Raw genomic sequence first — 24,446 nt, 5'->3', positions numbered from 1 at the left:
CACCCAGCCTGCCTCCAGTTCCCACTACCAAAGTGAGGTAAAGGGAGCTGCATGAATACAGCAGTCCACCTTGTATTTGCATGCCTTTCATTTGCCTGTAATTACCTCAGTCTTCTCTTGCCCTTTCCTTCTTTGGATAGAGCACAAAATCCACCAGAACTCATTTTGAGATCATGAGCACATGTGATGTCTCACTTTTTGTACAGCAACTTTTCATTTGGTTCCTCCAAAGATTTTCTGAGAGGCAGAGGGACAGATTCATTTATTTATTACTTAAAACAAAACAAAACAAAATTATAGTGATAATTCCCAACTCTGATTTTGCCTGAAGGTGGTAAAAGTAAGCAAACAACCAAAACTAAAATCTACCTCCCCCCCAAAAAAAACAGAAAAGAAAAACAAAAATAAAATACCATGCAGTAGATTTTAACTCAAAAATAAATATATACCATGAAAAGGCAGGGAAAGAAAAAAAAAGCTGACAAAATCAAGTAACCATGAAACATAGAGACATTTTCAATGTGAAAATTTACTTATCCAGAGGGTAAACAACACATTTCGAAAGCTTGGATCATTGACACATGGAAGGCAAAAAATGAAAAGAGTAAAATTTGGATGATAAGAACATGAAAATTTATACTGTCCTCAAGCACCAAGTGCCAAGCTAGACTGATATTCAGATAAGACTGCTGCAAAGGTGAAGCTAAAGACTCCGCTGACTCAAAGAAAGAAAGTCGTAACTTCTGGAATCAAATTTTATTTTTGAATTATACAGAGAGGCTATACATATACATATACATATATATGTATATATATATAGTGTTGTTACATATTTTTATATTATTAATCTACATTATTTAAGGAGAATTGTATTTATTTATTTATTACTTATTTACTTACTTACTCAAACAAAATCTAATAGATACTTTATTCTGAGCAATCCAATACATGGTAGAAAACCCTTTAAATATATAAAAGATTAATTTGTGCACATCTAAGTGTGTCTAAGGGAGCAAACCACTGAGGCATCGTGATTAGATGAGAATTGCAAACAGTACCATAACTGAATTCTTTAAATGGAGTCTTAATAATACAAAGGCTTGGATTAGTGACTTCCTCACACATCTTGGAGTATGTCTTAGAAGATAACCCCATAAAACACTGTATGGCTTCAATAGGATCTTCAGGGTTTTCTTCCACACCCAGCTATTGCCCTCACTCCTTGACGGTATCTTCTGGGCAGATTTTTGTTCTTTCTCTTAATCAAGGAGGTAAGCAAAGAGTGGTTGCCACTTTGGGAAAACCGTACTTTTGCCCCAATGACCCGTTGGTTCCCTTAACTACAAATCTACAGCAAAAGTGCTAAACAGTTCCCAGAAGTCAGAACCAAAGCAAGAATGCTCAGAATGCAAGAGCTAGATAGCTAATGATGTGAATGTTTATATTTGCCTACCTATCTGCTTAGAGATTATTTTTCCAGCATTCTTCTAGGATTCTATTTTCTTGGATTGAATTTTCTCTAGCACATGCAATTAAATTAACTTGTCTTTTTAAGATAATAAAATAGCAAATGCCTATCAGAATGATTATACAGCCCATAGGACAGCCCAAATGAAATCACTGACTGGGAAAGAAATTTATAATGTCTGTGTAGGGAGATTAAGATTCAAAAGAGAATACCACCTGAATAGTATTCCATGAGAAGGCTGGACAAGCTCAAAAATGTGAATGGTGGGAGTGTTGCTGTGTCTTGTTGAATGTGACAAGAGCCCTCTATCAAAAGCTCGGTATCCTCAGGCTTGCACTGTTAAGCTGAACACTGAATTTTTCGTTACTTCTGGTGGCTAGGGAAACCATGTAATTCATCTTCCAAAATAGGACACAACTGAGCGAAGGGAAGCATTGCTAATAATTATGCTAGGACAACAGCAGTAAACGGAGAACAAACCGGAATATTGGGTCACTACGCTTTGGTCAACACTAAGTTCTGGGAGAGGCATAATTTGGGCTTTCAAAGGTGGAAGTGGGCTGTGAGACAAGGTATGCTCTAGGGTTCTTCTATAAGACAAACCAGATATTATGAGGGAGGAGACCCAAAAGAACAGTTAAATAACACCTGTAAACAGCCAACAACCTTCTTAGGCTTCACTGTGGGTTATGTGAACACAGCCTGAGCCATCTTTTTCAGCAGGCCATGTATTTTTCTGACTGTGGATGCCAAATTTTATTTTTTAAAGAATAAATTAGTTTGCAGGCTTACTAGTGCATTCTTTTAGAGAAATGAATATCTAAATACAAATTTTGGGGGGAGGACAAAAGATGTATGTGCTGGAGCAGGGCTCAGCAAATTTTTTCTATAAAGTAGTGAATGTTTTAGGTTTTGTAGGCCACACAGTCTGTTGCAACTACTGAACTCTGCTACTCTAGTGCAAAAATAGCAGAGATTTCGTAAACGAATTTGTGTGGCCGTGTTTCAATTAAACTTTATTAGTGAACACTGAAAGCTAGACAATTTTCATGTGTCATGAAATAATAAAAAAAAAATTTTCGATTCAAAATGTGAAAACCATTCTTAACTAGGCCAGAGTCAAAAATATGTTGGCATTTTAAATGCCATGTGAAAATTATAAAGGAAAGTTTTGTGAATGACAGTACATACTCATATTTAATTTTAAACCTGTGATCAGACTAGAGCATTTTAAAGTAGATTACTTTTTTTAATGCATGTGAGAGAGAAATTCAGATAACCGAATGATACCAAATAATGAATTTCTGAGTGAGTCGTCCTACCCCTGAGTCCTTGGCACTTAAAGTGTAACAACCTGAACTAAGTTTACAGCCCGAAGCACAGTCAGCTACCAGAAATGTAGACATTGTTCACTAAAGTTCTCAGTGTGGAGGTCTTCAACAATCATTGGAGAAATTTTTTAAAAAACCAACCACAGAAAATATGATAGTCAGCTTGATAACTAAAATAAAATTGGTGTGAATTAGAAAGCCTGACTTCGCTTTGAAAAGTTAGAGATGATTCATGTGGACAAGAACCAAGTGGGCACATAGCTGATGGTGATTTCACCTGTGTCTGGTTTACGGCTGTGTTAAGTACGTTTAGGATTTTAATGGTGGAGTAACATGGGGATGACTTTCCCAGGGAGAGTTGAGCCCTGTGTATTTTAAACCTAATATGATTCTCAAAGAGAGATCCAGCTAATCTATGGAAACAAATCCACGCATAATTCACAGTGGATTGAAGTGATCTTATTGATCAATACCAGTCTAAGAGACAAACCACCGCACCAAGTGTTAATAAAATATGGAAATTGAAGGTTGTACTACTTTCTTGCTAAGGTTCAACTAAAATCTTTGAGGCACATAATTGGCAAAATAGGAAAATACACACAATTTCATAGAACACGTTAAGAGTAAACAAATTCCCTTACTGTTTTCCCCTTAGAAATTTAGAATGGCACCAGGTAGTGCAAAGTGGAAAAAAATAATCAGCCCTGTCTCTTCCAGGTAGATATGCTTCAACAGAACCACAAAGCAAAAAAGCATCCTCTTCTTTCAGCCACAGCCAACTAGGGCTTTTCTTTCAGCTTCATGTCGATACTTGGAAAAAAAGGAAGAAGAAAAATGAGAAACTGAGTAAGAAACATTTAGTAATGATTAAGGGTGGCATGTGTTTTTGTTTTTGTTTTTTATTTTCCTCAAAGGACTTACTGAAAATAAATCATGCAAGTTTCTTACACTAGAAAAATTTGGTGAAACAATCTTCCCTAGTTGGCAAAGCTTCCTCTAAAATATAGAATCTGTTTATTTTAACAAAATTGTTTTTGGAAGCATTTTACGCCTTTTGAAGTGATCTAGGAAGGCAAATGACTCTTCTTAAGCCTTATTCTTAAAGTACGTTGTGATAAGGAACATTATTGCATTTCGGAAATAAGAAATCTACCTAGTTTTAGTAAATGACCTTCTTTGTAAACCAAATAAATAATCTGTCTGACATGTGCTAAATAGTTAAGAAAATGATAAACAATGCAACAGCAGTGGCACACCCTCCCAGCATTTTCTTTTGCCAAAGGATTTGCCTGAAAGGGGTTAGCCTACCTCAGTGACATGGATTCTTATAACCCAAGAAAAGCTTATTTTTAAGAATGTCTAGTGGGTTCCCAAATAGCTAAGGAATACATCTAAAATGTCCTCAGGCCACTTATATCTCTTTTGCTTCTTAGTGAACATATCATGACTGCCTCTCATCTACCAGAAGAGAGAGTTACAGCCAGTGAACACTCAGAGGAAGAATTTCAACCACGAAAAAAGGAAAAAAAAACTCATTGTTTAAAAATGACAATTGGGAAGTATTTGCGGATTTCACTTAGATCCACTGTCCTGAGTCAGAAGTCTGAACCTTGCAAAGGTTTCTCTGGTGTGGAATCTGCAATCCAGCAGAGCTTATTGTAGTAGCTTTGCAAATAAAGCCAGCGGTAACCCACACTGCCTGCTCATCCTGTTTATAGTAGTAAAGTATCTTCCCTTTGAAATATCTTCAGCAATTCCACTACTTATTAGCTTTGGGGCCTTGGCCAAGTTACCTACCTTCTCTAAGTTTCCATTTCTGTGTCTATAAAGTAGAATAATCATTTCTCTCTCATACTTTGCTAAGGATTAAGTCTAAAGTATTTTCAATTGTACATAGTGAACATACAGTAAATGTCTATTAGTAGTAGTAGTAGTACACACTTTTTGAAATGCAAAAAATCATTTGTCTGCTTAATTATTTTGCTTATAATAATCTTGTGTCCTTTGGGAGCTTTCAGGCCTGGACATGTTGATTGCCAGGAAAGACTGGGTAGTCAAGGAAATTAATTTCTCTTTTATGCCCTAAGGGATCTGACTTGTTTTCTATCTGCAGAGTTTTACCATGAAGGTGCCCTATTTTTATCCACTGTGACCCCTAGACCTTTTTCGAATGTGCTTTTACAAAATAAATCTTTCTTGATCTTGTTTTGCTTCTAAATTATACTTCCCAGCTGTAGTTATTCCCAAGAGTCTTTAGTAAGTTTGATTCGATGATTAAATTTTATTCTTTCTTCCATAGTGATGGCTCAGTTTCTCTTATGGGCCATGAGAATATTTGTTGGACAAAAATTTGGAGCATGCTGTCTAAAAAGTGTGGATGTGGGTTAGAATATTTAAAATCATTTTGGAAAGTTTAAAGTGAATATTCACTTAGGTACCTGATAAAAATCTTAAAAAAAAATAGAAAAAAAAACACCACTTACATCATGGTGCCCATTTTCGAACAATTCATTTTTCACAATGACTTGTCTGTAAACCTTTTAGGGTTTAATTTATCCCTTTGGCTTATGGTAAACAAAAAACTAAAGATTGAAACCTATTTACTCAGTTTATGAAACTAATATAAAAAAAATACAAAATGTCAACTGTATTTGAAAAAAAAAGCAAACAATTTTTAAGCAAATTCAGGGAACCATGCTGAAGATTATTTTTTGAGACAGCAGTTATTTTGTGCAGCTAATGAAGCTACCGATAATGCTGCTAAGTTAAGTCTCCCCAAATAGAACTATGTCCCCTGGGTCACATATGTTTTCCATGTATAAAACAATACTTAAAAGCACATTGCGAGTTTTAGGACACACATGAATAAATAAAACATCAACCTACAAGTGAAGGGGAAAAGCACTTAGGACTATTTTGAAAAATAGTATGCTTTTTTTAAAAAAAGAAATACTTTTAATTAGAATTGAAATATGAAAGGAGTATTTCTCACTTTGGGGCAAATGGGCTTATTTATCTATAACCAGCTTTCCAGTGAGATATAGCAACCGTCGACAATTTTACTAATGGGCTATTTTGGCTTCCAGCATGTGTTAAATGAGGTTCCTTACAATGTGCCTGACCATATTGTTTAGTAATGATAAAGCTCTGTGTTTAGATAGAAAAAAGGGGAATATGGCCATAACTTTCTCTTCTCTCTCTAGGGAAAATGAGAAGCAACTATAGTATTGGTACACATTTCCTTTTATTCCTGGCCTGACTGAGCTTCTTGGAAAACAGTCTTTGCCCATTTTGCAGTTTACCCATTCAATACTAGCAGGTGTAAAATGCTTCCACACAGGAACCAGAAAAAGGAAAACAAAGCCTCTTATTCTAATACTGAGGAAAGCCAGAAGTCCAGGGTTGGAAGTCAGCAGAAAAATATTTTAGCCACTCTTGCCCCTCATCCCAGATCTCATTGTCTGCACTGGGATCATGTGCTTGGTATGGCTTAGGAAAGGGAAGGCTGAAGAAAAGGGAAGTGTAGGGAAGAACATGTTCTGAGAAATGGGAAGTAACATCAACAGTTTGCAGCATCCCTCCTTCCCCAATGTCTAGCCCTGGAATGAATCCAAGCAAGAAGCAGTGCTTTGCCCTCTCCCCAACCCAAACAGCTCTATATAGAGATGAGGAACAAAACAGACAAGGCAGACCAAGGAGTGGGTAAGCCCGCAGATGTAGCAGCCATAGATCAGTGAGTGAGATTTTGCCCATACACCTCTTTAACTGAGGGCACAAGACATTGCTCTAGGAGGTGATGTTTTACTGAGAAAGGAAAGATTTACAAAAATTATGGTATACTAAGGGACTGAGATATTTTTGCTTTTCAGAAATTGCTTGAAGCAATTGTTATTTTCATCTCAAAGAGGTGGGACAAGTGTAAACTTTAGAAAAATAGTTGCATGCTTTCAAAGGTCCCCTGACGACCTTCATTCTTTGTATACTTTCCAGTTGGTACCTGTTCTCTGGAGTATTTATGCATAAACTTCCTTAAACTGTAAGGTCACTGTGACTTTGCAATTTCCCTTCAAGTTGCAAACTTGAGAAAAAGGGAGCCCAAAAGAACAAGGTGTGACAATAGCTGACATGTTTAAATCTGATGTCTGTCCCTCCTGGATTCTTGGAATAAAGGAAAGGTTAACATTTTGCATAATTCAAACCAGTGTTGTAGCCCTTAACTGAATGGCCAAGTTCCTTTTGAGAGCATGTTGGTGACCAAGTTAATTCTCTGAGACTGACTTGGCCTGAAACTGAAATTAACTGTTTTCGTTTGTTTGTTTGATTGTTTTTTAGGTGACTGATTTTGATCTCACTAATTTTTGGTTCAATCAGAGGTTATGTATCCAGACTATCTCCATATGATTTCAAAACCACTGTCACTGGAACTGCACTACAGATTCAACCCGGCTCTGGGCCATTTTTACAACTGTAAACATTGGGCTGAATAGATAATCTCTCAGGGCCACTCTTTCCTTATCTATAAAATGTACCTCATAGACTTATTCTAATGATAAAAATCAGATAGTGCGCATGAAGCTTTTTACATGGAGCCTGGCACGTGCTAAGGGCTCAATATGTGTTTGATTTCTGTTTCTCACAGGGTGGGACTGAATGGACTAGATCAGTCCTCAGGCCTCATAGAGACTAAACTGCCTCCTGGAATTTTCAAAATGAGAACATTTTCTCTCCCATCCGCCAAAATATTAAGTTCAAATGGAAGTCCCAATTAAAATAGATGATGCAATTTAGCAAGTAGACTTGCATTACTCTTGCCCAAATACTCTTATATTTGACTCTAATATTTATTTTCTCCTCATTTTTGGATTGGAAAAATAGAAGGTCAAGTATGGACATAGGTTGTCTGTAAGGGATTTAAACAGTGATCATGAATGAGACAATGTTAAGCTGGCACTTTCCTCTTTAAGTTTCTAATTTCGGGAATAGATAAATGGAAGCTGAACATCTAAACGGGGTTTACCCATTCCTCAATGAATTTTTTACTTTCAGAGCTCAGCCATACTGCAAGTAACCACATAGTTGTTGATGGTGAATTCTTACTCCTTCTCCATAGAAGACAGTTCTGGATCATTGTAAAGGCAGCTAGTTCTGAGTGCAAGGAAAAGAGGAAGCAGTAAACATTTTCTCCACTGTTACCACTTTGTAAGCATAGTAGATTTGGGCAATTTAAACTGTTTAATGTTGTCCCATTGCTAATACATTGAACGAATCTATACCTAAACCAATGAAGTGATTAAGCTGTGATTCTTTTACCATTGGTATTGAAATATATAGTAATTGCCATGATTCAGAAACATAAAAGGAGGATCGAAAACTCCAAACATTTCCACTGGTCTCTTCTGTCTTTGTCATTTTCTTTTCTAAATTTTCAATCTATAATATAATATTGCAAATTTTCATTTGTACCCCCAAAATATAATATTTTATATACAAAGAACAATCTCTTTCAAGCAACCCAATTTCATTTACATATAAACACAGTTAACTTTCAGTTTTCATAGAAAGGAGAATTTTCCAAAACACTAAAAGGAAAAATACCAGTGTCAGCTTTCCTTGTTGTTGTGACAGAAATGCAGTGGATGTGTGCTACCGTAGAGCTGAGCTGTGGTCAAGTAATACAAATGGATCCTGACATTAACCTGAATCGAATGTGTCCAGAAAGAAAAATGTAACCATATAGAATCATGAAATAAAAGTTTTGTTATGGTCTATGAATGTGTTTATGCTTTTTTGGTGCAATATTGGTATGATTCCTCTGTTAGCAAATTTCAAATATGCTTTATATTAGTATCTAATTAATACTTAGTATACTTTACCTCTTTCTCCTCTGCTAAATATTTTATTTTTGGCAAACAAACACCATTTAAAGGGATCTATGATCCATTTTACATGCCAAAGCTCCTTTTGTAATGTGGATAATTTCACAAGCTAATGTATCTATACTCCAATATATGTTTGCTTTTAGTTAAAACCAGTCTGAAGTTTTTTAATAAAGGTCACGTGGAAAGCCAGAGTGCATCTGTTAATAAAAAGAATCTGGGTTATCTGGCTTCTAGAATCTAACCATAGATCTGCAGTGACTGTGTTTTCCGAACCCTCAATGATCACATACAATGTTTCCAAAGATTTGGGGCCCACTTCAGAGGCATTTCAATCATATGTGGGGTCAACGAAGTAAAATGCTCTCTCCTTACACATTTTCAAATGTGAAAATATATTTCCATTCCTCATACATGTAATGTCACCATCAAAAGAAATAGGATCAACGGGAAGAGCGTTCAGACAGGCAGCTTACCCACTGACTACAAAGCAAGAGTGAAGACTCCTAAGACAAATCTAATTATTTTAATTCAGCCAATTACTTTCTTTTTTACATGTTTCGAAATTAGTTTTATTTCCTTTTCTAAATGTGTCTTCATTTTCTCAGTCAATTACTTTAAGGTGTTTGGTCTCAAAGCATGGTCCTGATGGGCAGCATCAGCATCACTGGGAACTTGTTAGAAATACAGATTCTTGTTAGAAATAAAGCAACTTGGCAGGTAAGGCCCAGGACACTGTTTTAACCAGTGATCCACGTGATTCTGCTGCACGGTAAAGTTTGAGAGCCACTGCTCCACAGCAATGATCTTAATCTCATGCACATTTGTCAATTTATGCAGCAGAAATTTACTGAGCTTCTACTTTGTACTAGGCATGAGCTTGGTGCTTCCTTTAGGAACGAGATCGAGACTTCTCAGGACTACTTGAGACTATTTAGATACCTGAGTAGGGGACTATGAGGGTAGAGAAGAGAAAAAAAATGAAGGATTTGAGCAAAAAAAAGAGAAAGCTACACAACTAAACCAAAAGTAACTGTTTCATTACAGTAGCTATACAGGAAGAGTAAAAATATGGAGGGGAAAAAAAATCTATTGAGAGAGGCAAAATTTTATGGTACTAATGAAAATATATGGCAATATGACTTTATAATGGGTTTGGGTAGAAAGGAAGGAAAGAAGGAAAGAAGGAAAGAAGGAAGGAAGGAAGGAAGGAAGGAAGGAAGGAAGGAAGGAAGGAAGGAAGGAAGGAAGGAAGGAAGGAAGAAAACCTGAAAGAGAAACTTATTGCTGTTTCTTTATCTGGGGAATCTCATAAATGCTAATGGAGTACATTAGACCAACATTCAGCCCCTCGATTCCAAATATCATCCTCATTTCCACGACTTCTTGCTTTTCACAGTTGAGTTAGAGACTAAGAAGATTCTGCTAGAGTAAAAATGAATATATTTTTGAGTATTGTTAGTCTAATAATTAGAACAGTTATCTTGAGGATAGGAATATTGTAATAGAAAAATACCCTAATGCTAAACTTTCTAAAGCAAAAAACTTTTCTTGATTTTTTAACCCCAAAGGTTTGCACTATAGGCAAATAATTCTACTGAATACCTTCAATAAAAATGGACCGTAGAAAAAAATATCTAAATGGATTGTTTTAATGAAGAATTGACATTTACATCTATGCAGAAAAAATTTTACTAATCCAGATCTTATTTATCCAGAATTTGTAACTGTTTGCATATTGTACGGACTTTCTGCTTTTGCAACATTTATTAAAATGGGAACTGGTTATAAAAATTAAGTTTAAGCAACATTTGAAATGGAGAGAAAGCTCAAAACAGCAAACCAAATACTACTTGTCTACATCTAACATATAGTGTCAGGAAAATTATTGTAACTTGGAAATAAAAGAAGGAGATTACTGGATATTTTTTCAAAGCAGTGCATTCTACTGATGGACTATTTATAATTCTGTAGGATCAGAGGTTAATTTTTAGATTTTTGTTGACCAGAGATGCAAACAATTTCTGTCCAGTGCAAAAGAGAACCCTAAGGTTGCGGTTTATTGCTTTGCTGATCGTTAATCAGTGTTGTATCTAAACCAATAATCTTGTCCTAACATTCCTTTATAAATTGTCTTTGATATCTAGCTTTTCAAATGCTCCTGGAACTGGTTTTAACATCTACTGGTTTCTTCATTAAATAATTAGTTGAATAAAACTATTAGTATTCATTTTATATTTGCATTAAAGTTATGATTTTGCCTTTTTAAAAATTATACATGAACAACATTTTTTTATTGAGCATTTTTTAATGAGCATTTTTTTATTCATCCAGATAGCTTAGAAGCTGTTAATTAAGCAATATTCCCAAGTCACTAAATAAGATGTTTTAAAAAATCTTGACAAATCATTAAATTGGCTCTACAAAAACATCCCAAATTTAAACTTGCCATCATTTCTCTCCACTAGTATGAATTAGTGAGGTTTTATTGTCTTGATATATCTAATGATCATTTGGATGTTATATTCTATGTGTTATACATATATATATGTATATACATATATATATATAATATGTGTGTATGTGAGTATGTATATATATGCGTGTGTAACTATGCTGTGTTCTTTTGCTGGACACTTAAAATTGCATGTACATTTTTTAAAAGTTAAACAGTAACAAACTCATTCTTCAAGATAATCAAGATCATGGGGGGAAATAAACTGTACTGAAATAACTGAAATTGGGTCTATCACAGGACAAAGGGAACTTTTAAAGCGCAGCATTATCATCAGGATGCAGGAATACAACACTAGGCATGCAGGCTCCCAATTCATTCCTGAAATGCAAGCCAACATCACGCCAGCTGCTGAACGAAAACCAAGTCTTACTTAGCTGCTTCTGATTCTTCCCTCAGTTCTTCATCCAGTCTGCATGAGCAAAAATTATCAGTGTAGGAAAAAAAAAAAAGGAAGCAAGCAGAGCATGAGAGAGTCACCCGGCAAAGCAGAGCCAAACATAAGTGAGTGTAGGTGCTTTTAAAAACCATCCTCTGAAGCACCGAGACACATTCCTTGAATTAAATACGGTGTCATTTCTTCCCATTCAGTGTTTATATATGTTTACTTTGCAAGATCCTTCATAAAAGTTGCAAGGAGATCAGAAACATGCTGGCTAAATATAGCTGAAAACATCCACATCAGTCTGTCAGGTACAGTTAAAGTTAGCTTGCAGCCTGGGTCAAGTCAGGGATGTATCTGGTTTAGTAGGCTTCAGTTGCAAATCAGGTTGACCTCAACAGCTTTATGCACCAGACAAAGATGGAGAATGCTATACACATGGGACTGATACAATGACTCCTTGCTCTGGAAGCATGTTGAGGTCACCCACAAGTAAGACACAGGTATACACACACACAGGGGGTCCAGTGTGAATTGTAGATCAGGACATTTTACCTCACACTTCTCTTATAAGATCTCTCTTCATCGTACCTTACGAGATAAAAAACGAATGCAGTGAGGAAAACAATCCAACAGATGAAAAAAATGACAGGTAAATGTTTTAAGGAACAGTCAAAACATGAGAGGAAAAGCCTATCAAAATAATAATCAAATTGCTTTTTGGAAAGAATCTTATTTTCATTAGACATAATCAATGACTTAGAATTTATAATTAAATACAGCCAATTCTCATTATTTGCAGATTCTGTGTTTGCAAATTTGTCTGCTTGCTAAACTTTATTCATAACCCCCAAATCAATACCTGTGGCACTTTCACAGTCACTTCTAGACATTCGTAGAGTGGCAAAAAATTTGACTCACCTAGCTGAGCTTAAACAAAACAAGGCTCTGTTCTCATACTGTAAACAACTGTCCTTTTTGTACTCTATTTAGTGCCATGTTCTTCCTTTTTATTTTTTTTATTTATTTTTTTGGGTATTTTGCCATTTAAAATGGCCCTCAACATAGTGCTGTATAATGATCCGAAGCACCAGAAGGCTATGATATGCCTTATGGAGAACATATGTATGTTAGATAAGCTTTGTTTAGGAGGAGTTGTAGTGTTGCTAGCTGTCAGTTCAATATTAATGAATCAACTATAAATATATATACACACACACATATATATACACATATATACATATATATGTATACACACATATACATATATATATACATATATATATATACACACACACACCCCCAAATAAAGTATCTTTAAACACAGAAATACACATAACACAAGGTTATATATTAATTGGTTGACAAAAATGTGACCAGCATCTCTCAAGAACCTCACCTTGTCCCTAGGAATGACATCAATATTCACTGTTTGGTGTTCTATAACATCGCCACTGCAAATATCAAGAACTGACTGTAATCAGTGATTATAAATCTGATTCCGGGTTGGGCAAGTTTTTCTTTCATTGAAGCCCTTTGACAACAGGCTCCATCCCAGCTGAATACTGATCTTGGGTTTGGCTGAGATCCGATACTCTGAATGTTATTCAGTAACAGGAAGGAGCTACAGCTTTCATCAGTTTCAAAATGGTATAACATGAAAATGAGGCAATGAGTGCCAGTAACACAAATGGCAGAAAGGACGACCAGAGGAGATGGATTACAGAAGACGGGCGATAACATGGACACACGAGGAGGACATGTATGGTTGCGAATTTCTTCCTCCAGAAGAAAATCTTTCCAAATGGAAACGTTTTTCCTGAAGTAACTTTTCCTGCCTGGAGTCTTTGAAAAAACTGGTGTGTGTAGATAAATGGAAACTGCACTGGGCACATTTAACTTTTCAATGAAACTTTCCCATATGATAGCGAATCTCTAAAAGCAACATTGTTATAACAACTAACATTCTGGATTGCTAATTTCATGCCAGTAGGCTTTCTGAGTGCTTTATGTACCTTGTTCTCATTCAGTCCTCAGGACCATTCCATGAATTGTACTTTACTTCTCTACTATGTTTGATGCTAAAGCTGAGATTCAGGGAGTTTTAATAAGTTGCTTGAAGTCTGTGAGACATTGAAAGGAAGGAGGAAAGGTTCACATCGAATGCTGAGCCTCCAAAATCCATTCTCTTCTCTTTTTCCAACAGCCACTCCGTGAAAGCATTACTATTTTTAACTAGTGTGGACAATGCTCATTTCCACTTGCAAAGAAAATGTTCTTATCATCTTTTGCAAAGAGAGACATTATTATAGGAGGTGGGGGGTCTCCAGTACTTTTTTTATTTAAAGAGTAGGAGTGTTTTGGAAATGGGTGCATTTTTTTGAAGGAGCAGGCCAGAGCTGTGAGGTGTCCTGGTTGTAAGAACTCTATGAAGCTAAAGAGGATTATAGCCACTGCTAAGACCTTATGAACATTCTGCTTGATTCAGCTGAGCCAGCTGGTCTCTCTAAGCCCAGTCAGTAGCCTGGGTTCATGCCTGATAATGGGATGTAGGGAAACCAAAGGCATCTACTCCTGATTTTTGACTTTAGGTCAAAACTTTAAAGGGGGTTAAGGAAATTACTAGAAAAGGGCATGGGAATTTTGGTATCAGGCTGACTCAGATTTGATTCTGGTTCTGTCTTTTCCTGGTTCCTATTTATAGTTTGCATAAGCAACTTCTCTTTACTAAGTTATCTTCCCATAGCTGTAAGTGATATAAAGAGAGCGCTATCTATGCCTGGCATAGAACAGATGCCCACTAAATCGGAGTCTTCTTCTTCCAGTTTCTGTGCCTTTTTTTTTTAAGTGAGAACTCTTCTTTGGGGTGCCCGAATTGAGAGGTCCATTTTGTTACCTAACACCTGGAGGAAGATGGGCTATTCTTGTCTGTTTTCTTTGACCTGATGGTTACCTTCCTCTCAATTCTAATCGAATAAAAAACTAGTAAGTAGGACACAGTGAGAGAAAAACATGATCCATGAAAAACAATGATTCTTTGCAACAATAAACCAAATAGGAGTGTTTACTCTCCGGTATCTGTGTTTTTAAATTCCAGCTCCAAGTGGTTGTCTAGTTAACGTCTACTCTTATTTTTGTAGGATAATTCTGTAACCTTCAGCATCATGCTGTTACATTACCCTGCGCTGATTAAGAAAACATTCTTAACTGTGCCACCCACCACTCTGCCTTATTTTTCACCTGACGTGAGCCATGAGAAAAAGGATTTAGAAGAAAACAGAGAAAGGGTAAATTTTTTCTCTTTTCCTGGGTCATGCAGATAAATTACTTTACATAAGGCAATGAAGAAATCCAAGCTATGCTCACATCCTATGGTGTCTGTGTGGAGTGGGAGACATGCATAATAGATATATTGATTAATGTTAAATTTATGCTTTCTCCAAAATGGTAGTAAAAACTATTTAGTAGAGAATATTTAATATTTGTTTTAAACATAAGATAATGCCATTTCCCCTCTATTTAAGAAATGGATTATTTTCCAATCTCCTCCAAACATTCAATATTTCTTACCGAATCTTCGAAACCATCAGGACTTACTTGATAATGCTCTCTGGAATATGAATGCAATCCATTGGGATCAGCCCACTGAGTTCCGATAAGCTATTGACATACTTAATTTTACTGCTGAATTTTGAACTAAAAAAAAAGAAGAAAAGAAAAAATTTATCATTACTCATTCCTTCATCCCTCCTAAGGCCATTGCCTCTTCTTGAAAATTCTGATATACTTAATACCTTGCCTCAGCACTCTTACTAAGAAGAAAGGCTACATTATTCAAGTAGTTATGTGCTAGGCATTGTTTTATGTGATTATACACACACACACACACACACACACACACATATATTAACTCATTTATTTCTTATTATAGTCTAGTGAGGTAGGCACTATTATTATTCTCTTTTTAAAGATGAGGAAACTGAGACACAAGGAGTTAAGTACTCATCAGAGCCTAGATTTAAACTTTTTCCACACTCTTGTCCATGCAGTACATGGCCTCCCAGTAGTTTCTGCCACTCTGAGATACCACTGGTTTATAGTTTCTTTGACTTTGTTTATTTCTTTTTAACAAACAAAAATCTTGTCATTAGTCCATTCAGAAAAACAAAAGTTACCATTTTTAAGTGTATAGAACTCATTTTCCTCTTTTTTCTTTCTTTAGTTTTAGTTTTATGTTAAATAGTTTAAAAACTTACTTTTCTAAAGTTCATTCCAGATGTACCAATGTTCAAAAACTGTTCCAATGAATGGATTCAAATTACAAACAATTTTTATCTAAATGTTACCATTTTAGATGTGTGTAAATGCATAGAAAATAGCTTGAAAGGAGACCACTGAAATGGATAAAGAAATCTGCCTCTGGGAAAGGGAAGTTAGAAGCAGGAATTGGTAGTTGTTGATTTTATCTGTAATGATTGGATGTTTTATAAGGACAAATTTCTCTATTTTTGTTGTAATTGCAAACTAATTTAAAAAATGTATTATTTCATTTGAAAGAGAACTTGATCAAACATCAAACTTTCTTGAATGGTTTTATATTAAAAGACAACTCCTTCCTCCCTCCTTCCCAGTCTACTGGGACCATGCTGAGCTGTCTGCCAACTGCACTATCTTCTGTTTATCTACTATGCATTCTAGCAGGAAGCATTTTCAAGGTCATGTCTCTATACGTCAATCTTTCACATTTACTTGCAGTTTTGACTCTGAGTCATTGGTTGTGACTTGTGAACGATCTTTATGCAGTCACTTCTAATAAGTCTTGGGTAAACACACACTACCACTGGTACGCTACCTTAGACCTCTTCCTTCCTCCAGAGTTTCTGAGCTAAATTCGGATTTTGATAAAAGACAATAGGTGAAATGAGAGGGAAGCGGTCATGCGAGGGGAAATCCGCATCTCCAGGGTGACATGGGCTAGAATGCAGTTCTCTAAACAAGCCACGGGTTCTCCTCTTTGTGTTTTTGTATCCGGTATTACTGGTTTTAGCTAGCTAATTCTATTAGTTCTTCAAAATTCACCTTGAAGACTCTTGTTCTGAAAAGCCTTTCTTGATGCAGACTCTCAGCCTCTACTCTCCACCTGTTACCCCCAAACTCACTCTCACCTTGTGTTATCTCCCCTCTTAGTGCTTCATTTGTACCCTATATTATAACTGTTTATCGTCTGCCTATGTCTGCTTTGCGCTCCTTAGGGATAGCAATTGAGCTATTTAATTTCTCAATTTCCAGCACCTAATCCAATGCTTGGCACAGACAAACAATTCATTTTTAAAAGGAACTTGCCATTTACTTCTACCGTAGAGTTACCCTTTAGCATCTTACTAGCAGTTTTGACCTTGGGCCACTGGTTGTACCTTGCGAACAATCTTCCTTTACATATAATCACTTCTAGCCCTCCTAATAAGTCTTGGGTGAACACACACTACCAATAACCTATAAAATAGACCTATAATGCATTTTGGTGGCTTCTTCTTTTAGATGAGAAATTAGTTACACTGATGCAAATTGATTTAGAAGGGGTATCTTTAAAGAGAGTCTTACATGATAAAACTGTAAATACAACGTAAAAATACCTGAAATGTGTATTCTTTAGAATTAGGCATATAATTCAGTTCAAAGCCTGAGTCTATCATTTATTGGCTATGTTACCTGAGACCTGGAGTTAGCAAACTACAGCCCACAGGCTAAAGCCAACTAGTTGACAGTTTTTCACACTTCTTGAGCTAAGAATGGTTTTTGTGTTTTTTAAATGGTTGAAAAAATATCAAAGCAAGAATATTTTGTGACATGTAAAAATTTTTAGGAAATTCCATTTCATTATTCATAAATCAAGTTTTATTGGAACACAGCCATATTTATTGTTTACATATTACCTATGGCTGCTTCAGCCTTACCATGTCAAAGCTGAGTAGCTGTTACTGAGCCCATGTGTCCCACAAAACCTAAAATATTTACTGTTTGATCCTTAACAGAGTGAGTTTGCTGGTTCTTGCTTTAGACCATTTATTTGACCTCATTGAATGTCAGGGTTTTCTCTATATAATGGAAATGGTAAGTAGCACTTCCTTCAGAGGACCGTCATTAGGATTAAACGAAATAATGCATGTAAGCACTGAATAAATGTAAGCCATTATTATATATATATATATATATATATATATATATATATATATATTTTTTACCTCAACACTATTTGCTACAATTTTGTTATTATTGCTGTAAGATTATTATCTTGAAACTCTCTTTAGTAAATAATGTTGAATTATAATCATTTTTCAATATTCTTATAGTAACAAACATTTCATTATTTATCAAGAAGAAACATTTGTTTTCTAAATATGAAAATTGAATTATTAAACAAACATCAACAAATTAATATCAATTCAAGTGTTTACTTTTTAAAATTTTATATTAGTTTCAGATACGCTATACAATGGCTAGACATTTATATAATTTATGATGTGATACCCCAATTACTCCAGCACCCGTCTGGTACTACACATAGCCATTACAATAAAATTGACTATATTTCTTATGCTATACTGTACACCTCCATGACAGTTTTGTAACTACTAATTCGTACCTCTTCATCCCTCTACCTTTTTCACCCAGTCCCCAACACCCCTCCCCTCTGGCAATCACCAGTTTGTTCTCTGCATCTGCGAGTCTGTTTTCATTTACTTTGTTTGTTTCTTTTGTTCCTTGGATTCTGGATATTCTGTTTACTTTTACACATTAAACTTTTTATAAGCTCTTCAGTGTACACCGATTCCTATTCTTTTGTTAAAATATTTTCTACTATTATTAAAATAAATGGCTTTTTGTAAATCTTCAATATTTCATGTTATTTTTTTAGGGCAATTTAACATGGCATAGTAAAGAGCTAACCTTTGCTAAAGGAAAATTAGATCGAATTGTGCTACTCAATTGCAGGAAATAGAAAATGGGAATGCTAAATAAACACTGAACAAAAAAAGGTAGAATCTGAAAGGCACAGTAAAATATATGTTTTTTAAAAAAGGAATTTTAACCTATAATTTTTTTTCCCTGAAAGTGAAGTTATCAGAATTTTTTTAGGGATTCATTAATAGGTTTGAGGCAGGAAATTTTTGATTTATCTAATCTGTATCCTGATGTTAGGCAAGGCTTTATTTTATTACATTTTTAAAGTTCTCTAGAAAATACCTACTATCTCTTTCATTTAACTGTTCCAAGTCTTTCTGAATTATGATACACATCTTACTTTTTTAGCATCCCTAAAATGTACAGTTATATAGCATCTAGCACAACATAAATGATGAATAAGTATTCACCAATTAAACTGAATCAAAACCAAGAACGCTCATGAGACAGCAAAACAAAGCTCTCAGAATGGCTGCCAAGACTCTTCACCTAACTTCAGTGACCTACATGATATTCGTTTAGCAGAAATAGAAAAATTAAGGTGAGACGTGGCTCCTGTTTCTGTCCTTGCTTTGTCTTTATTTTCTATTGTAATGTTACTCTACCTTACTTATTCTCTACAAAATACCATATATCACTTTAAAAGTATTGTCTGTATTTTTTTGTAATGTGGTATGGAAACCCATGAATTCATCTTCTATATTTATGGCAACCAACATAGAGATCACGTTTTATAATAATGGGGAGAAAATAGCTATTATGAAATACTGCTCACTCTTGATTAGGGTCTCTTGCTAGGTATTCCAAAGTATCTTTTCAGGAAAGGCAGAGGTAAATATGTCTTCCTCTTAGTTGGTGAATTCTTATTTATAGGAAAAGGAAAATGAATACATAGCATTTAAAAACTACTAGTAGTGCTTTCACAAAGATAAAGCTATACCTTATAAAAGGTCGCGTCACTGCAAGAATTGTTCTGATGAACCAAGATGGATGAACAATGATGAATGATTTTAAATTCTTCCGTAACCTATTTTGAAAAAAGAAAAAAAAATGACCCATAAGCCATTTTTAGTGGGAATTAAACCAGAAAGTATATCCCTAAACAAGAATATATATAATATTAGAGAGTTGTAGGCAAGTTACTATTATCAGTAGAGAAAGTATAGAATAGCCATGATTAATAAAAAGAATCCTTTTTGATATATAATCTGACACTTATATAATTCAAAGCTTATTTTCTCAGAATAAATGTAAAATAGAATGGTCGTATTCTCAGAGTCCATAAATCTATAATCATCATGGAATATATTTGTTTAATGATGTTTTTCATTTTTGTCAGCATTATCTTTACTATTTTGAAAAGATTACACTCTTATTAACAACTTAGACCATTTATTTGATCTTATTAAGCCTTGGTGTCTTCTTATATATAGTGAAAATAGTAACCATATATCATGTGATTCTTTGGCCTTCAGAATACCATTTTAACATTCCTGATTTTCAGGCACATTTTTCAGCATTAATAATGTTACTTTATAAATGTTTGGCTCATTAAACAAATTTTAGTTAATATAACAGGGTACTTGCACAGATGAAAGTAAAGTACCTTGGAGGAGGGACACCCTAAGGCACCATGTAGGCTAATGGTTAACTTGAATTAACAATGAATCTTGAAATAAGAGTACAACAATTCTCCAAATAACAATAGTACCAGTGGATATAAACAGCATCAAAATCACATGACAACAGTAAAGAATCATGGATACTTTAGTTTATCAGCTCAAATTGCACCTCCATGGGGCAATAGCATACATGTAGTTTAAAACAGACTTGGTCACCAGGTTTGAGATAACAACATTTAACAAAATCTGGGGAAGATTTGCTTTATTTCAGATTTGGGGCATCAAGTGACTCTTTTAATATTTTTTATAATTTATTATCTTAATTTTGCATAATTTCATGTTCCTAAAATGTGATCGCATTTTTTTGTAGATTAAAAGGGAATTAAAAACAGGGGTTATTGAAAAAGTCAAAATAGGGATTAAATAATGGAGTCCACCTACCGTCTGTCAATCATCTGGTAACATTTCTTCATCCAGCCAAGCCCTGGCATCTTCCGTCTTGGAGTTGCGCCATTCAAGTACACAATCATATAATCTTCAGCAACCATCAACTCTAAAGTACTTATTACATATCTGATCACAGAAAGGAAGAAGAGTGTTTTCAGTTCCTACATGAAATATTTCATGGTGTAATATTTCATAATTACACCGTAATGATATAACATTTAAATGACAGGGTGTATGACATTTAAGAGCAGTTGTGAATATTACCTCTTCACCTTGAAAAGAATGCAGTTACCTAAGATCATCTTCTGAGAGTGAGTGTTATTCATTTGTCTGTACAGTTATGTTTTTTTAAAAAATGCAGGTACACTTGAAAAATAGATGGGTAAGAAACATGTCAACAATGTTGTCATATACTAAGGGCAACAATGTTGTCATATACTAAGGGCAACTCAGATTAAATAAGAGCAGATATAAATGAATTCAGGTTATCATCAGTTGACTAAGAACATGTTATCAGAGAACAAATATAACACTTCACCCAAAGGAAATGTTACAGAATTTTCAAACACAGGCCAAACTGTTTGTTTTGTTTTCAATCTATTCTGCTGACAAAAGAGTGACCTTCAAGGTTTAGTCTCTGGAGAAATGTTCCTTGATGGAGATTTCATTGACTTTTTACCAAAGGCTTAGGATACGTTCCATTATTTATTTCCTTTTATTAACGATGCTTATCTGCTTTACATGCCCACAGACATCAATTCAAAGCACTTTGTCATAAGTATCACTCACAGGAAAAGATTTTCCATGACATAGTGGTAATCCGCCCGACTGCTGTCTGGCAGAAAACAGGCGGCAAACACAATGATGGCATTTAGACCGTCCCCATAGTATCCTGGGGGACAAACAAAAAGACATTTGTAACCCATTAAAAGCTTTTAACAAGATAATATTTAACCTATTAACCGAGGACAAATCTGGAAGCCTTGGCAAGTGTGTAGATGTGGATGTGATAAATGTAATAAATGTAATAAATTACTATTATATAGACTATACTTCTATAAGTATATATGCTTGTAATTAACTTTCAGTGGTTAACATATGTTATATAAAGTTTTAAATATATAGTGTGAATATATTTGCCTATATAGGGTATCCATATATTATGGCTGATTATGTATGTGTCGTGAATAGGATGTCTAACTGTTCAACATGTCAAAGGATGCAGGAGCAACACTTTTTGACTTAAGCATTTCTAACACATATTACAATATCTAATTTATATATTACTTCTTTAATGGCTAAGAAAGAGGTTCTGATTCGCACTTTTTAGTTTTGGTTTGAAGAGAAATTCAGTTGCTGAACTTCAGTATAATCTCAGACTCACACACTCCAGTGACCAGATAATTAGTGAATAGACAAGTAAAACACCTTTATTTTGATGTAGGGGACTGGTTCACTTGCCTGTAGTGTTCCTGGGGTCTCCAGATTCAACAGGCAGTCTAGGAAAACATGGGAAATTCTGCCCAGGTATAGAATAACTAAGCACAGAATTTAGAGCCTAGTCTCTTAAAGAAAGGGGCAAACTCAAGAAGGGATGGTCTGGTTAAATATATGAAAATATATGCTTTTGGGAAAACTCAAGAATTACTTCCTGGTTACATGGTTTGGAGAGAGGGGTGGAAGTGCTATTTGGAGGTGGTGGCAAGAAAATTGAAGGTGGGAGATGCAGATAAGTGTGGTCATTGAAAATCAAGCTCTATGTCCCCTTAGAGTTTGTCTTTGAAGTTCATGGCAGTGGTTGATCAGGTCCCCATGGGTTTGTGTATGGAATCTCATGTGTCTTCCAGACTTAAAAATAAAAGCAATGCACTGTATTTTCATTTTTTATGTCCCTTTTTAAAACTTGCAATTTTTGTCATATAACATAGTTGTGAACTTCAGAATCATTAAGTAGAAAGTTCTTTTTATAGAAGGACAGGACACACCCTCAGGCCTGATCCAGCCATCTCAGAACTCAGTATATTTTATTCTTTCAGAACTCTAAATATCCCTCGAGTGATGACATGGCAGTAAAATATGGGCTGGATATAGATTTGGATGGGGTTAACTCTTGAAAAGCAGTTTAATAAGATGTTCTTGACGAAGAGAAAGTATGACTTTACCACAAAAGAGGTGGGGGAAGAGATATCAACTAAAAATATATCAAATTATGGGGTTTTGTGTATTACTAATTTGAGGTTGTTGTATACAGTGTTTATACTACATATCCTAGAAGATACTACCTATGTTAAGTATACATCTGATGCAACACATGTTTGTGATACAGGATTGTGGTAGCTTCCCTCCGGACTTTTTGCTTTAGTTCCATCTTTTCCAGTATATTGGTATTTATCAACTTCTTTTTAGAATATGATATGAAGGAAAATGACATAAGGAGATATATTTTAATACAAGAAGTATTCTTCCGAACAATTTCATTTAAGAAGCTTTATAACTAAATGGAAATCCATAAAGGATAACGCGGCTTAACCACACTAATACTACACCATGAAGGTATGCAATTCAGACTTAGCACAACGAAAAAGACTGAGACAAAGACATAATGAATCCAACTTAAAAATGAGTTTGAAAGCATCTTTTCAAAAGCATCTTTCTAAATGTAGCTGTCTGGCTCCAGGGTGTCAGAATAGCTTCAAGATCCTGACTGCTCAGTCACTTTGATTTATTTTTCCATTTTTGAAGGATTACTTTAAAAAAGTTTTTAAAAGGAAAGCCTGAGGTTAATAAACAGTATTTCAGATATCTTAAATGGCAATTCAGCTCTTTGTGTCCATGCTGTCTGTCCCTAGAATGCTGTAATATTCAAGTTGTGTTCACTTGAGTTCATTTAACCACACCAATACTTAAGGATCAACTTACCACTTTCTGATCACTAAGTCAGGAATGTCTTTCTATACAAAAATTACTGAAATTTACTAATGAAGATGGCTTTTTGTACTTTGGGGCAGAGGAACTGTAGGAAGGGAAGAAAAGAGGAAGAAAACAAAAGGAGAAGAAGGGATGTAAGGTGTAAGGTGTAAAAAATTCAGAGCTGGTGGCATCATTGTCAGGCTTTAGAGATATTTAAAATAGCAATTGCTGATAGAGTGTAATAATTAGAAGAGTAGGATCATTCACTTTTTGTCTCTTGAAGATGCCCTCAAGGGAGTCAGCTAACACGATTTCTATTCTTAAATATGCAGCTTATTCAAGTGAAGTTGCCTGATAGGTTCGAAGTTTGGTTTTTAAAAACATGTATTTTATTAGACTCGCTTCTCAATAACCATGAGGTGAATTCAAGGCATGTGTGCTGAGGTGCATGAGCAATCTTAGGTGGTGCTTCCTGGGACCCTCTGAAGCAGTGGTGCAAACCTTACCTGAGGCAGAACAGAGAGGCATGAAAGGGACGTAACACAAGTTTGCTGGCCAGCAAGTGGAATGGAGACAGAAGGAAAGATGTCACAGTCGCAACCAAAACATACACACACACACACCAGCCTGCAACTCTTCTCCTCATTCTTTCCCGGATCATTTGTCCAGCAACACTGCAGAGAAGGTTACCTGAATCTCCTACAATAAAATGAGAGAAGTAAAAAAAAGAAAAAAGAAAAAAAACAAGAAAGGAAACTCCTTGTTACAATGCTTTGGTGTGACTGTCCTTGGTCATTCAAATGTGTTCTCTGCTTCAGGTTCAAAAAAGCCACACTGTTGGCCGATCCAAACCACCCAGACTTCTCTTTGCTTTTTTATTTAAGCAGATGGAAGGAACATTGTTCATGGGCTCATAGGAGGTAACATTGGTT

The 24,446-nt window shown here is 35.2% G+C and overlaps 1 protein-coding gene across 4 annotated transcripts in view; it reads right to left on the bottom strand.

Moving 5' to 3' along the window:
• Positions 1-827: 827 nt before the first annotated feature.
• PRUNE2 (prune homolog 2 with BCH domain) overlaps positions 828-24,446 on the bottom strand; it is a 209,472-nt gene continuing 185,853 nt past the window's right edge. The window contains exons 13-21 of one of the 4 annotated variants that reach the window (XM_036238787.1): positions 24,205-24,213; positions 21,394-21,496; positions 20,599-20,730; positions 19,476-19,562; positions 15,170-15,268; positions 12,128-12,163; positions 11,564-11,602; positions 7,897-7,944; positions 828-3,609 (exon numbers count right to left, since the gene is read on the bottom strand). In XM_036238787.1, the coding sequence (XP_036094680.1) occupies positions 3,579-3,609; positions 7,897-7,944; positions 11,564-11,602; positions 12,128-12,163; positions 15,170-15,268; positions 19,476-19,562; positions 20,599-20,730; positions 21,394-21,496; positions 24,205-24,213 (584 nt within the window). In that variant the 3' untranslated portion in view covers positions 828-3,578. Of the gene's footprint in view, positions 3,610-7,896; positions 7,945-11,563; positions 11,603-12,127; positions 12,164-15,169; positions 15,269-19,475; positions 19,563-20,598; positions 20,731-21,393; positions 21,497-24,204; positions 24,214-24,446 lie in introns of those variants that run through there. The other 3 variants (XM_036238785.1, XM_036238784.1, XM_036238786.1) reach the window with 3 other exon arrangements.

This window comes from Rousettus aegyptiacus, unplaced genomic scaffold, assembly GCF_014176215.1.
Source record: "Rousettus aegyptiacus isolate mRouAeg1 unplaced genomic scaffold, mRouAeg1.p scaffold_m13_p_3, whole genome shotgun sequence".
NCBI classification, from domain to species: domain Eukaryota; kingdom Metazoa; phylum Chordata; class Mammalia; order Chiroptera; family Pteropodidae; genus Rousettus; species Rousettus aegyptiacus.
The sequence above is the reverse complement of the archived record's forward strand: the minus strand, read 5'-3'. Positions and strand labels throughout refer to the sequence as shown.